The sequence below is a fragment of the Bufo gargarizans genome, chromosome 10 (genome assembly GCF_014858855.1).
Source record: "Bufo gargarizans isolate SCDJY-AF-19 chromosome 10, ASM1485885v1, whole genome shotgun sequence".
Taxonomy (NCBI): domain Eukaryota; kingdom Metazoa; phylum Chordata; class Amphibia; order Anura; family Bufonidae; genus Bufo; species Bufo gargarizans.
Window position 1 is genome coordinate 112651798 of NC_058089.1, and position 15186 is coordinate 112666983.

The window sequence follows — 15186 nt, forward strand, 5'->3', positions numbered from 1 at the left end:
GTATCTAATCCTATCATGAGTGATACTGTCTGTTGAGCTGTGTATCTAATCCTATCCTGTGGATACTGCCTGCTGAGCCGTGTATCTAATCCTATCATGTGTGATACTGTCTTCTGAGCTGTGTATCTAATCCTATCCTGTGTGATACTGTCTGTTGAGCTGTGTATCTAATCCTATCCTGTGTGATACTGTCTGCTGAGCTGTGTATCTAATCCTATCCTGTGTGATACTGTCTGCTGAGCTGTGTATCTAATCCTAGCCTGTGTGATACTGTCTGCTGAGCTGTGTATCTAATCCTATCCTGTGTGATACTGTCTGCTGAGCTGTGTATCTAATCCTATCCTGTGTGATACTGTCTGCTGAGCGGTGTATCTAATCCTAGCCTGTGTCATACTGTCTGCTGAGCTGTGTATCTAATCTTATGTTGTGTGATACTGTCTGCTGAGCTGTGTATCTAATATTATGTTGTGTGATACTGTCTGGTGAGCTGTGTATCTAATCCTATCCTGTGTGATACTGTCTGCTGATCTGTGTATCTAATCTTATGTTGTGTGATACTGTCTTCTGAGCTGTGTATCTAATCCTAGCCTGTGTGATACCATCTGCTGAGCCCCTGTATCTAATCCTATCCTGTGTGATACTGTCTGCTGATCTGTGTATCTAATCTTATGTTGTGTGATACTGTCTTCTGAGCTGTGTATCTAATCCTATCCTGTGTGATACTGTCTGCTGAGCTGTGTATCTAATCCTATCATGTGTGATACTGTCTTCTGAGCTGTGTATCTAATCCCATCCTGTGTGATACTGTCTGCTGAGCTGTGTATCTAATCCCATCATGTGTGCTACCATCTGCTGAGCTGTGTATCTAATCCTATCATGTGTAATACTGTCTTCTGAGCTGTGTATCTAATCCTATCCTGTGTGATACTGTCTGCTGAGCTACTGTATCTAATTCTATCCTGTGTGATACTGTCTGCTGAGCTGTGTATCTAATCCTATCCTGTGTGATACTGTCTGCTGAGCTGTGTATCTAATCCTATCATGAGTGATACTGTCTGTTGAGCTGTGTATCTAATCCTATCCTGTGTGATACTGCCTGCTGAGCCGTGTATCTAATCCTATCATGTGTGATACTGTCTTCTGAGCTGTGTATCTAATCCTATCCTGTGTGATACTGTCTGTTGAGCTGTGTATCTAATCCTATCCTGTGTGATACTGTCTGCTGAGCTGTGTATCTAATCCTATCCTGTGTGATACTGTCTGCTGAGCTGTGTATCTAATCCTAGCCTGTGTGATACTGTCTGCTGAGCTGTGTATCTAATCCTATCCTGTGTGATACTGTCTGCTGAGCTGTGTATCTAATCCTATCCTGTGTGATACTGTCTGCTGAGCGGTGTATCTAATCTTATGTTGTGTGATACTGTCTGCTGAGCTGTGTATCTAATCTTATGTTGTGTGATACTGTCTGCTGAGCTGTGTATCTAATCTTATGTTGTGTGATACTGTCTGCTGAGCTGTGTATCTAATCCTATCCTGTGTGATACTGTCTGGTGAGCTGTGTATCTAATCCTATTCTGTGTGATACTGTCTGCTGAGCTGTGTATCTAATCCTATCCTGTGTGAAACTGTCTGCTGATCTGTGTATCTAATCTTATGTTGTGTGATACTGTCTTCTGAGCTGTGTATCTAATCCTAGCCTATGTGATACCATCTGCTGAGCCCCTGTATCTAATCCTATCCTGTGTGATACTGTCTGCTGAGCCCCTGTATCTAATCCTATCCTGTGTGATACTGTCTGCTGATCTGTGTATCTAATCTTATGTTGTGTGATACTGTCTTCTGAGCCCCTGTGTCTAATCCTATCCTGTGTGATACTGTCTGCTGAGCTGTGTATCTAATTCTATCATGTGTGATACTGTCTTCTGAGCTGTGTATCTAATCCCATCCTGTGTGATACTGTCTGCTGAGCTGTGTATCTAATCCCATCCTGTGTGATACTGTCTGCTGAGCTGTGTATCTAATCCTATAATGTGTGATACTGTCTGCTGAGCTGTGTATCTAATCCTATCCTGTGTGATACTGTCTGCTGATTTGTGTATCTAATCCTATCCTGTGTGATACTGTCTGGTGAGCTGTGTATCTAATCCTATCATGTGCGATACTGTCTGCTCAGCTGTGTATCTAATCCTATCGTATCTGATCTGTGTATCTAATCTTATGTTGTGTGATACTGTCTGCTGATCTGTGTATCTAATCCTATCGTATCTGATCTGTGTATCTAATCTTATGTTGTGTGATACTGTCTGCTGATCTGTGTATCTAATCCTATCCTGTGTGATACTGCCTGCTGATCTGTGTATCTAATCCTATCCTGTGTGATACCGTCTGCTGAGCTGTGTATCTAATCCTGTCCTGTGTGATACTGTCTGCTGAGCTGTGTATCTAATCCTATCCTGTGTGATACTGTCTGCTGAGCTGTGTATCTAATCCCATCATGTGTAATACTGTCTGCTGAGCTGTATCTAATCCTATCCTGTGTGATACTGTCTGCTGAGCTACTGTATCTAATTCTATCCTGTATGATACTGTCTGCTGAGCTGTGTATCTAATCCTATCCTGTGTGATACTGTCTGCTGAGCTGTGTATCTAATCCTATCATGAGTGATACTGTCTGTTGAGCTGTGTATCTAATCCTATCCTGTGTGATACTGCCTGCTGAGCCGTGTATCTAATCCTATCATGTGTGATACTGTCTTCTGAGCTGTGTATCTAATCCTATCCTGTGTGATACTGTCTGTTGAGCTGTGTATCTAATCCTATCTTGTGTGATACTGTCTGCTGAGCTGTGTATCTAATCCTATCATGTGTGATACTGTCTGCTGAGCTGTGTATCTAATCCTATCCTGTGTGATACTGTCTGCTGAGCTGTGTATCTAATCCTATCCTGTGTGATACTGTCTTCTGAGCTGTGTATCTAATCCCATCCTGTGTGATACCGTCTGCTGAGCTGTGTATCTAATCCTGTCCTGTGTGATACTGTCTGCTGAGCTGTGTATCTAATCCTATCCTGTGTGATACCGTCTGCTGAGCTGTGTATCTAATCCTATCATGTGTGATACTGTCTTCTGAGCTGTGTATCTAATCCCATCCTGTGTGATACTGTCTGCTGAGCTGTGTATCTAATCCCATCATGTGTGATACCGTCTGCTGAGCTGTGTATCTAATCCTATCATGTGTGATACTGTCTTCTGAGCTGTGTATCTAATCCCATCCTGTGTGATACTGTCTGCTGAGCTGTGTATCTAATCCTGTCCTGTGTGATACTGTCTGCTGAGCTGTGTATCTAATCCTGTCCTGTGTTATACTGTCTGCTGAGCTGTGTATCTAATCCCATCATGTGTGATACTGTCTGCTGAACCCCTGTATCTAATCCTATCCTGTGTGATACTGCCTGCTGAGCTACTGTATCTAATTCTATCCTGTGTGATACTGTCTGCTGAGCTGCAGTATCTAATCCTATCATGAGTGATACTGTCTGTTGAGCTGTGTATCTAATCCTATCCTGTGTGATACTGCCTGCTGAGCCGTGTATCTAATCCTATCATGTGTGATACTGTCTTCTGAGCTGTGTATCTAATCCTATCCTGTGTGATACTGTCTGTTGAGCTGTGTATCTAATCCTATCCTGTGTGATACTGTCTGCTGAGCTGTGTATCTAATCCTATCCTGTGTGATACTGTCTGCTGAGCTGTGTATCTAATCCTAGCCTGTGTGATACTGTCTGCTGAGCTGTGTATCTAATCCTATCCTGTGTGATACTGTCTGGTGAGCTGTGTATCTAATCCTATCCTGTGTGATACTGTCTGCTGATCTGTGTATCTAATCTTATGTTGTGTGATACTGTCTTCTGAGCTGTGTATCTAATCCTAGCCTGTGTGATACCATCTGCTGAGCCCCTGTATCTAATCCTATCCTGTGTGATACTGTCTGCTGATCTGTGTATCTAATCTTATGTTGTGTGATACTGTCTTCTGAGCTGTGTATCTAATCCTATCCTGTGTGATACTGTCTGCTGAGCTGTGTATCTAATCCTATCATGTGTGATACTGTCTTCTGAGCTGTGTATCTAATCCCATCCTGTGTGATACTGTCTGCTGAGCTGTGTATCTAATCCCATCATGTGTGCTACCATCTGCTGAGCTGTGTATCTAATCCTATCATGTGTGATACTGTCTTCTGAGCTGTGTATCTAATCCTATCCTGTGTGATACTGTCTGCTGAGCTGTGTATCTAATCCTATCCTGTGTGATACTGTCTGCTGAGCTGTGTATCTAATCCTATCATGAGTGATACTGTCTGTTGAGCTGTGTATCTAATCCTATCCTGTGTGATACTGCCTGCTGAGCCGTGTATCTAATCCTATCATGTGTGATACTGTCTTCTGAGCTGTGTATCTAATCCTATCCTGTGTGATACTGTCTGTTGAGCTGTGTATCTAATCCTATCCTGTGTGATACTGTCTGCTGAGCTGTGTATCTAATCCTAGCCTGTGTGATACTGTCTGCTGAGCTGTGTATCTAATCCTATCCTGTGTGATACTGTCTGCTGAGCTGTGTATCTAATCCTATCCTGTGTGATACTGTCTGCTGAGCGGTGTATCTAATCTTATGTTGTGTGATACTGTCTGCTGAGCTGTGTATCTAATCTTATGTTGTGTGATACTGTCTGCTGAGCTGTGTATCTAATCCTATCCTGTGTGATACTGTCTGGTGAGCTGTGTATCTAATCCTATCCTGTGTGATACTGTCTGCTGAGCTGTGTATCTAATCCTATCCTGTGTGAAACTGTCTGCTGATCTGTGTATCTAATCTTATGTTGTGTGATACTGTCTTCTGAGCTGTGTATCTAATCCTAGCCTATGTGATACCATCTGCTGAGCCCCTGTATCTAATCCTATCCTGTGTGATACTGTCTGCTGATCTGTGTATCTAATCTTATGTTGTGTGATACTGTCTTCTGAGCCCCTGTGTCTAATCCTATCCTGTGTGATACTGTCTGCTGAGCTGTGTATCTAATTCTATCATGTGTGATACTGTCTTCTGAGCTGTGTATCTAATCCCATCCTGTGTGATACTGTCTGCTGAGCTGTGTATCTAATCCCATCCTGTGTGATACCGTCTGCTGAGCTGTGTATCTAATCCTATAATGTGTGATACTGTCTGCTGAGCTGTGTATCTAATCCTATCCTGTGTGATACTGTCTGCTGATTTGTGTATCTAATCCTATCCTGTGTGATACTGTCTGGTGAGCTGTGTATCTAATCCTATCCTGTGTGATACTGTCTGCTGATTTGTGTATCTAATCCTATCCTGTGTGATACTGTCTGCTCAGCTGTGTATCTAATCCTATCGTATCTGATCTGTGTATCTAATCTTATGTTGTGTGATACTGTCTGCTGATCTGTGTATCTAATCCTATCCTGTGTGATACTGCCTGCTGATCTGTGTATCTAATCCTATCCTGTGTGATACTGTCTGCTGAGCTGTGTATCTAATCCTATCCTGTGTGATACTGTCTGCTGAGCGGTGTATCTAATCTTATGTTGTGTGATACTGTCTGCTGAGCTGTGTATCTAATCCTATCCTGTGTGATACTGTCTGCTGAGCTGTGTATCTAATCCTATCATGTGTGATACTGTCTTCTGAGCTGTGTATCTAATCCCATCCTGTGTGATACTGTCTGCTGAGCTGTGTATCTAATCCTATCATGTGTGATACTGTCTTCTGAGCTGTGTATCTAATCCCATCCTGTGTGATACTGTCTGCTGAGCTGTGTATCTAATCCTATCCTGTGTGATACTGTCTGCTGATCTGTGTATCTAATCCTATCCTGTATGATACTGTCTGCTCAGTTGTGTATCTAATCCTATCGTATCTGATCTGTGTATCTAATCTTATGTTGTGTGATACTGTCTGCTGATCTGTGTATCTAATCCTATCGTATCTGATCTGTGTATCTAATCTTATGTTGTGTGATACTGTCTGCTGATCTGTGTATCTAATCCTATCGTATCTGATCTGTGTATCTAATCTTATGTTGTGTGATACTGTCTGCTGAGCTGTGTATCTAATCCTATCATGTATATAAAAGGAGAAGCGCAGCCCATGGATAAGGGGCAGCAGGGCTGGTGTACAGGATAATATGGAGCCATAGGGGTATTATGTAGGGCAAATAGAGGGGAGAAAGGAGGGTGAGGGGTGAAAGTGCGGGACATGGAAAGAAAGACGAATGTAAAGGGGTTAATTCTCAGAGAATGGAAAGGGGAGGAGCCGGCAGGGCCGCACATGCGCAGTCGTGCGCGCTATTGTTCCAACCCAGCAACAAGCTGCAAGTCAGACAGAAGCAGCGGATCCGTGTGCTCGTAGATGGGGACCCCCCAGGCCTCAGACAGTGGGGAGCTCGGCGATGGACACCCCGGGTCTGGACAGGTCTGACTGGCCCGTCACCGCGGAGACCTGAGAGCGCGGGCTCCTGAGAGACAGCGCCGCCCGGAGGCCGGGACACATGTGAGGTGAGCCAGGCGCCTCTGCTGCCAGCACCCGACCGGCCCGCGCCCTCCAGCCCTCAGCCGCCGCCAATGGGGGCGAAGCAGAGCTCGGCCTCCCGCTCCCGGGGGTCGTTCCCCGGGGTGTCGTCAGATGACAGCGCCGTGCCCCCGGCCTCACACTTCGGACATTACCGGCCGGGCGGTGCTATGGGGCTGCGGAGCCGCTCAGTCAGCTCGGTGTCCGGCCTGGAGCCTCCAGCGGCGGGACTGCCATTCGGCCTGTACCGGGCCGGGCCTGAACCCGACAGAGGAGGCAGCTCTGGGGCCGAAGAGAGCCGGGGAGGCCTGTACCTGGGGCCCCGGGCCTCCCTCACCGACACCCTGCAACTCGCCCCTCGGTGGATCGGAGCACAGAGCGGTAAGTGAGCGGAGCCCCCTCCTTCCCTTTAGAGGGACCCGACCCTGTGCCCCCATTAATCCCCCCCCCCCCTTGGGTACCAGACCCAACCTGTGCTCCCCAAATGTCCTACCTGCCCTGTTCCCATCTTGCCCATCTTGTGTATCTACCTGCTTGTTGTATAGCTGCCCCCATTAATTCCCCCCCCCCCCCCTTGGGTACCAGACTTTGTGCCGCCCACTGCCAGGACCTGACCATATGCCCCCCAATCCTGTCCTACCCACCCAACCTGTGCTCCCCAAATGTCCTACCTGCCCTGTTCCCATCTTACCCATCTTGTGTATCTACCTGCTTGTTGTATAGCTCCCCCCCCCCCCCCCCCTTGGGTACCAGACTTTGTGCCTCCCACTGCCAGGACCTGACCATATGCACCCGAATCTTGTCCTACCCACCCAACCTGTGCTCCCGCAATGTCCTACCTACCCTGTTCCCATACCCACCTTGTGTATCTAGCTGCCCCCCCCCACCGCCCTGTCTTGCCCACCCCGTTATCCCTGTCCAACCACCTCCTCCATCCCTCAGGTTCTGCTCCTAACCACCTTCCCCTCCTTGTGTGGATCCATGGAGAACTCATGGATGACACCTATCCTCCTTGCAGGGAATGCTGGGAGTTTTCCTTATAGCTAGAGCCTCGGATCTGGTACCAGTGACATCGCCACAGTTGGGGCATATACTTTCTTATACAGCTGTGAGAAGCATGAGGCCAGGAGCTAGATTCTAAGCAGGGTGACATTCACTGCCAGTAAGCAGAGGTCTTGAAAGTCCTGAGAAATTAACACTGAGGGGTAACAGCATGGATACAGACTGTGACGTTGTTCCAGTTTAACGAGATATTCCAGGATTGAATCCGGTCCCTTCTTAACTTTGCTCCATAGTGCGGTATGTCATGAATGATTTGTTAAGGGCTCACTTTAAAAGGGGTACAAGCCTGGAATATCCCTTTAAGTACCAGGAGTTGATAGTTTGTTACAATGTATCAGTGCTGGGAAATGTCAGACCCAACCAAGGCTGTGAAAAGTTTTGAGACTGAATAGCTCTTCAGCCTCGAGGAGTAAATATTCCCATTCACTGACAGCAAGCAGATATCTTAAATGGTAAGGAACGGAAAGTCTAGTTAAGAGTTGTATAACGTCTTACGCAGTGATAAGTCGTGTTCACAGAAGACCCCTTTAAACTGCCCAGTTGGAAAATGATCAGTCAGTAACCTTGGAGGGGCGTGAGAACTTCTGCATCGCTGTCACTCTGCCTCAGTGTTGGGGGCACGTCTCCCCTTCAGCAGATCAGTGACAACTCTTATCCCGCAGCAGAGCCGGTGCTATCACTCGCTGGCCACACCTGCCTTTGATGTGCAGTGCTTCTGTAAGGGGAGACTCTTCACTGGAGTTCCCCTTTAAACAGCCCTTCATCCTTGGTGGTAGCAGAGCAGTCGCCCCGTTCTAGTCTTGTGGTAATGAAGTGCTGCACTCAGTTTGTGAAGACTTCCTGTGGTTGGACGTTCCTGTGTGGCTCACCGGTAGTTTATGTACTGTGCCGCCACATACCTCGCGCCTCCAGAGGCGTTGAACACTTCAGTTTCACCAATCCTGTACCTAAGACAGGTTCCCCTCTCACCCTGGAGATATTCGGCCATGTGCCTTTATCATAGCCGCTTATCTTCTTGCTATAAGTCAGCTGTGCCTGTGAGTAAAGGGGTGCCTTCTTCTATGAACACCTGTGGCCAGACGCTGCATATTACAGCTCCATCTGCCCCTATCAGTGCAGGAAAACCCAGCACAATCTAAATCATCAGTCAGCAAATCTTGAACAGAACCTATTTGTGTTACACAATCCCCTTCAGGCCCCTCTTAACATAAAGCTTCACTAACTGTACCGATCCTGAGTTACCTCCAAAGCTGCACTCGCTATTCTGCTGGTGCAGTCTTGGTGGATAAACATTACATATACTGTACTGATCCTGAGTTACATCCTGTACTATACCCCAGAGCTGCACTCGCTATTATGCTGGTGGAGTCACTGTGTCCATACATTATTTACCCTGTACTGATCCTGAGTTACATCCTGTATTATACTCTAGAGCTGCACTCGCTATTCTGCTGGTGGAATCACTGTGTACATACATTACTTATCCTGTACTGATCCTGAGTTTTATATCCTGTCTTATACTCCAGAGCTGCACTCACTATTCTGCTGGTGCAGTCACTGTGTACATACATTACATATCCTGTACTGATCCTGAGTTACCTCCTGTATATTATACTCCAGAGCTTCACTCACTATTCTGCTGGTGCAGTCACTGTGTACATACATTACGTATCCTGTACTGATCCTGAGTTACATCCTGTATTATACTCCAGAGCTGCACTCACTATTCTGCTGGTGGAGCCGCTGTGTACATTACATTAGGGTACTTTCACACTTGCGTTTTTCTTTTCCGGCATAGAGTTCCGTCACAAGGGCTCTATACCGGAAAAAAACTGATCAGTTTTATCCCCATGCATTCTGAATGGAGAGTAATCCGTTCAGTTTGCATCAGGATGTCTTCAGTTCAGTCGTTTTGACTGATCAGGCAAAAGAGAAAACCGCAGCATGCTACGGTTTTCTCTCCGGCCAAAAAAACTGAATACATGCCTGAACGCCGGATCCGGCATTTTTTCCCATAGGAAAGTATTAGCGCCGGATCCGGCATTCGGAATGCCGGATCCGTCGTTCCGGCATGCGCATGCGCAGATCGGCAAAAATATGAAAAAATGTACAAGACGGATCCGTCTGTCCGCATTACAAGCGGAGAGACGGATCCGTCCTTGCAATACATTTGTGAGACGGATCCGCATCCGGATCCGTCTCACAAATGCTTTCAGTCAGCGGCAGATCGGCGGCCAGTTCCGACGACGGAACTGCCCGCCGGATCACACTGCCGCAAGTGTGAAAGTAGCCTTACTTATCCTGTACTGATCCTCGGTTGTCTTTATCCTGCTGATCTTCTGTTACTTTCTCATGCAGCGGATGCGCCTTCAGAATGGCTGCTGGCACTTTACCTTTGACCCTTGTTTTGGACAGTTGATGGAAGGGCGGGCTGGTTATTAGACTGTCTGTGATCTGTCCGCCCTGAAGTTGGTGGTTTAGCCTTAGCACATCATTACTGATTGTCCAGTTCTTTCCAGACTCTATGGGGGGAATTGATGACGCCCTGCGCTCCAGAGTTCTGGCTTCAAAAAGCGGCAAAATCGGACTTTGTGAACTTATTTGTGCAAGTTTTTGGTGACTTTACGGGAGTCATTTATCAAACAGAAATGCAGCTAAATGAGGCATATTTCTGGCACAGGTTGGCGCAGAGGTGCTTAGCGCTGCAATCTGCGACCACTCACGCCAGGTCTAAAAAAGTGGGTGAGGACGGGTCCATCTCGTTTACCATTTTCTACGCCTAGTTTAGGAGAAGAAAATGGTCTAAATGTAAGGGAGCCAGTGCTGGAGACGCCGACACCTTTATATAACTTCAGCGCAGGGGCTTATTAAGACCGCCGTCTAAAACGCTGATCTTAGTAAATGAGCCCCTACACTTTTACCACCAACTCAGGTTTTGAACAGTGGGTGACAAAGTGGATGTGGTAATGAGATTCACTCCACATTGCAAACTCGCCCCAGGAGAGTGGTGGGGTATTAAAATGGAGCAGTATTTCTGTATTATACTCCAGAGCTGCACTCACTATTCTGCTGGTGCAGTCACTTGTACATACATTACTTATCCTGTACTGATCCTGAGTTATATCCTGTATTATACTCCAGAGCTGCACTCACTATTCTGCTGGTGCAGTCACTTGTACATACATTACTGATCCAGAGTTACATCCTGTATTATACTCCAGAGCTGCACTCGCATGACATTTAGGCTATGATCTTCCTCCAGTCATGTGATTTTTGCAGTTAGGAGTCCTATACATGATTTCCCTTTCCTCAGGGGGTCGGGTTTTCCAACGAAAGGATGTTGGGAACAAAAACACAAAATCTCTGCAGAACTTTCCAATGATCCCAGATGTCGTCACAGAGTCTGCAGCTCCCGGCACATCCTGGAAACCACCGGTTTCATCCAATTTCCAATGTTGCAAAATAGAAGAAAGCCCCCCCCCCTGTTACATTGTATCAGTGTTGCATAATAAAATGTAACAACTTATCTGCTTCTGGAGGACAAACCTTCAGAGGAGTCTTATCTAGTGACAGAATCTTAAAGGGCCCATAGCAGGGAAGTCAGCAGGATTGGCAGACCAGTCACATGATGTAAATGTCTCTGGAGATATCTGCTGAATGATGGTGGGGGGCAGGGAGGGTCCTGCCCCTCCGGTCACTCATCCCATTGCTCTCTCCAGCCTGAAATGACCAGGGAGAAATCAATAGCATTCCCTGGCAGTGGAGGCTGTTTGGTTGTTTAGCTGGGTCCTTACAACCTGGTGGTCCTGAGACGTCTCGCTGTGTGGACCACCACTCTTACCACAGTGTCAGGGGTACTGTTAATTAGAATAGGACCCCTGCCTGGTACTCACCGGGCGTTGTTTGTTTCCTAGGAAACTGTACCACCCAGAAGATCGGAGAGTACTCCTGGGGGTGGAATCTAAATCTTAAAGAGGTTGGCCAGGATATATACTGTCGTCAGGATCGACCATTATGATTGGTGGGGGTCCAATGCTCTGCACCCCCAACCCATTTACTGTTCCAAAATGGCTGCCGTCCTGGAACCACAGCTCCATCCATGCACTGCAGGAACTGGCTCCGTTCCAGTGCCAACTTCTGACCTCAGAGGTGCTGCAGAGCAGCTAATCAGAGGGGGCGCTGGGGATATTGGGCCCCCCGCAATCAGATGTTGAGGACAGGCCATCAGTAGGAAAATCCTGGGCAACCCCTTTAATTCCAGGGTTGAATGTTTTATCCGTGCTTATTCATTACATCATGTCTTATACACCAGTTACTTACAGAGCTGCACTTACAATTCTGCTTGCTGCCTGTAGGAATTTAGCATAGAGTAGAAGTCATTCAAAATCAAAGCATAATCGGTCCCTACGGTGGGTTGCCTGCATAAACCCCAGACGTGTCATCAATGCCTCCCACCAGTGACTCTGTAGAGGGCCAGGCTCCAGTGTCGCCCCCTACTGTTGTAAGGCGCTATGGAGTCTTATCTGCTTCCCTTACACTGGGTTCAGACCTGAGCATTCGCGATGGAGCGCTCTGTATGCGTGATTGTATGGGCGTTTGCAATCGCGCATACAGAGACAAGCGATCGCCCATTGTCGCGTGTTCCCGCTGAAGTCTATGTACGGGAACGTGCGACAAGACGCCCCAAAGAAGCTCATGTACTTCTCGGGCGTTTTACAGCACGAACGTACGTGCTGTAAAACGCTCAGGTGAGAACCATTCCTATAGGGAATCATTGGTTCTTGCCTGTTGAGCGTTTTACAGCGCGTAGGAACGCGCTGTAAAACGCTCAGGTGTGAACCCTGCCTTAGGGACTGTGGGGAAACTCCTGTTTTTACCGGAGCGCCCCTTTAACTTTGCAGTTAGTGTCTTCCACTTCCCTTCCTTTGTCACTGCTAGGTTGTGCAATGAAGAGTCCTACAGCTTTCTAGTGTACATTTGTGCTTCAATTTTGTGCCATTTCAAGATCTTAGCTTGCCGTCAGTGAACTGAACCCATTTCTCTCCAGAGGTTGATGACTTGGTTCCGCTCACACAGCTCTAGTACCGGCGCCTCCTCCTCTGGACTGTGTGTGCACTGGTGGGGGCAGTGGCTGCAGGTCATCTCACAGCTTTCTGGATGTCTGTGTCCTCTTAGGTTTCCAGTGACCACAGTAGGTGATGGCAGAGGTCAAGTTGACGTCCAGAGAGACTGCTCTGGACTCGAGTGTACGGGGGATGGTAATTCTGGCTTGTGAATGAACAGGTGTCTCCCGGTTATTTATATCCGCTGCTCTTGATGGTTTCTATAAAGTAGAATCTGCATGTGAAGGGCAATGAAATCTCCCAACCACTTCTCCTGTGCGCCCATTGCCCAGGCCGGGGAAACCATTAAGGGATGAAGGTACGCTCCCAGTACGGGGTCGCCCCTGCAGAGACTTCATGGGTTGTGTTAGCAGAAGGTTGGCTGCTGTTAGGTTCTAGAGAAACCATATGTCTGGCTGCAGAGGATAGGAAGCAGAGCGATGCTGGAGGGACATATAAGAGACATATTATATGTGACTGATATCAGCCGCTCCTCTTATATCGCACCAGTGCTGATATCACCTCCATAGACATTACATCATATACAGGTGAAACTTGAAATATTTGAATATCATGCAAAAGTCCATTTATTTCAGTAATGCAAATTAAAAGGAATTGAATTAAAGGGATTCTGTCACCTCGTTTTAGGTTATAGAGCTGCGGACATGCACGGCTAGATCGCCGCTACCATCTCCGCAATATATGCATCTCCGCAATATACCGGTCCTATAGGGCTGTGTGCTTTTATTGTGCTTAAAAAAAAAAAAGATTTTATAAATGTAAATGACCCTGGTAAGGTGCCCAAGGGGCTGTACTAACCACCTTGGTGCCCAGCCACACCACCCTGTGAAGGAGCCCAGCACCGCCTGTGTCCTCCAAATCTCCTCCTAGCTCACAGTTAGATTGCCGTAATCTTGCAGCGGCATGCTATTCCATCCGGTTTGCGTTTAGTTGGACCATCATTTATTTTTCAACAGGACAATGACCCCAAACACACCTCCAGGCTGTGTAAGGGCTATTTGACCATAAAGGAGAGTGATGGGGTGCTGCGCCAGATGACCTGGCCTCCACAGCCACCGGACCTGAACCCAATCGAGATGGTTTGGGGTGAGCTGGACCGCAGAGTGAAGGCAAAAGGGCCAACAAGTGCTAAGCATCTCGGGGAACTCCTTCAAGACTGTTGGAAGACCATTTCAGGTGACTACCTCTTGAAGCTCATCAAGAGAATGCCAAGAGTGTGCAAAGCAGTAATCAAAGCAAAAGGTGGCTACTTTGAAGAACCTAGAATATGACATATTTTCAGTTGTTTCATACTTTTTTGATAAGTATATAATTCCACATGTGTTAATTCATAGTTTTGATGCCTTCAGTGTGAATCTACAATTTTCATAGTCATGAAAATAAAGAAAACTCTTTGAATGAGAAGGTGTGTCCAAACTTTTGGTCTGTACTGTATATAAAATCCTTTTTTAAAGAAAATAAAAGCACCCAGGCCTATAGGACCGGTATATTGCGGCGATCTAGCCGTGCATGTCTGCAGCTCTATAACCTAAAACGAGGTGACAGAATCCCTTTAATGCAGCTTAACATTAGAATTTTGTGAAAAGGTTCAATATTCTAGGCTCAAAGTGTCACACTCTAGTCAGCTAATCAATCCATACCCCCTGAGCAAAGGGTACCTAAAAATTGTGACTTCGGGGTTTCATAAGCTGTGAGCCATAATTATCCACATTATAACAAATAAAGGCTTGAAATCTCTCGCTTTGCCTGTAATGAGTCTCATATGTTATTTTCACCTTTTTAAGTTGCATTACTGAAATAAATGAACTTTGCACGATATTCTAGTTTCACCTGTATGACGGATATCAGCGGCTCCTCTTATAACGCTCCAGCTCTGATATAACCTCCAGAGCCATTACATCACATGTGACTGATATCAGTACTGGCGCGGCTGATATGACCTCCAGGGCCGTTTACATCACAGTATGTGCTTTTCCAGGCATATATACCAAACCCGGGGCTCGTACTCATGGGCCATAGAGCCTAAGTGATATTGGATGTGACCAGTGGATGTGGCTGGGGCCTGGCTTCTCGAGGCAATCGTCCACTTTTTGTCGGCGGCCTAAGGCAGAGGTGTTGATCCTCCCTGCACGTGTCTTATCAGGGGAGGTTCTGCTGCGCTGAGTGATCGCACAGTTATAAGGATGTGATGAATTAGAGGCTTCAGAGATGGATCAGAGTAGGAATCCGCCCCGGGGCGCCGCAGCGGAGGGATGGGGGGCAGGGTGCGCTGACACTGATCCGCTCAGTCACACTGCTCCACTTTCATGTGTCTTTCCATGCGTTCCAGCTGCTGTCGGGCTGAGGGGTTTGGGTGACTCTTTATCTTGGTGCCAGTTAAAGGGGCAGTAAACCCGCATTGTGCCTGATGGGCAGTT

The 15186-nt window shown here is 46.8% G+C and overlaps 1 protein-coding gene across 1 annotated transcript in view; it reads left to right on the top strand.

The window, feature by feature from the left end:
- Positions 1 to 6354: 6354 nt before the first annotated feature.
- The window catches only part of ZNRF1 (zinc and ring finger 1), a 51028-nt gene continuing 42196 nt past the window's right edge, over positions 6355 to 15186 (top strand). Inside the window, exon 1 of the mRNA XM_044270428.1 lies at positions 6355 to 6965. Within this exon, the coding sequence (XP_044126363.1) occupies positions 6638 to 6965 (328 nt within the window). The 5' untranslated portion in view covers positions 6355 to 6637. The remainder of the gene's footprint in view (positions 6966 to 15186) is intronic.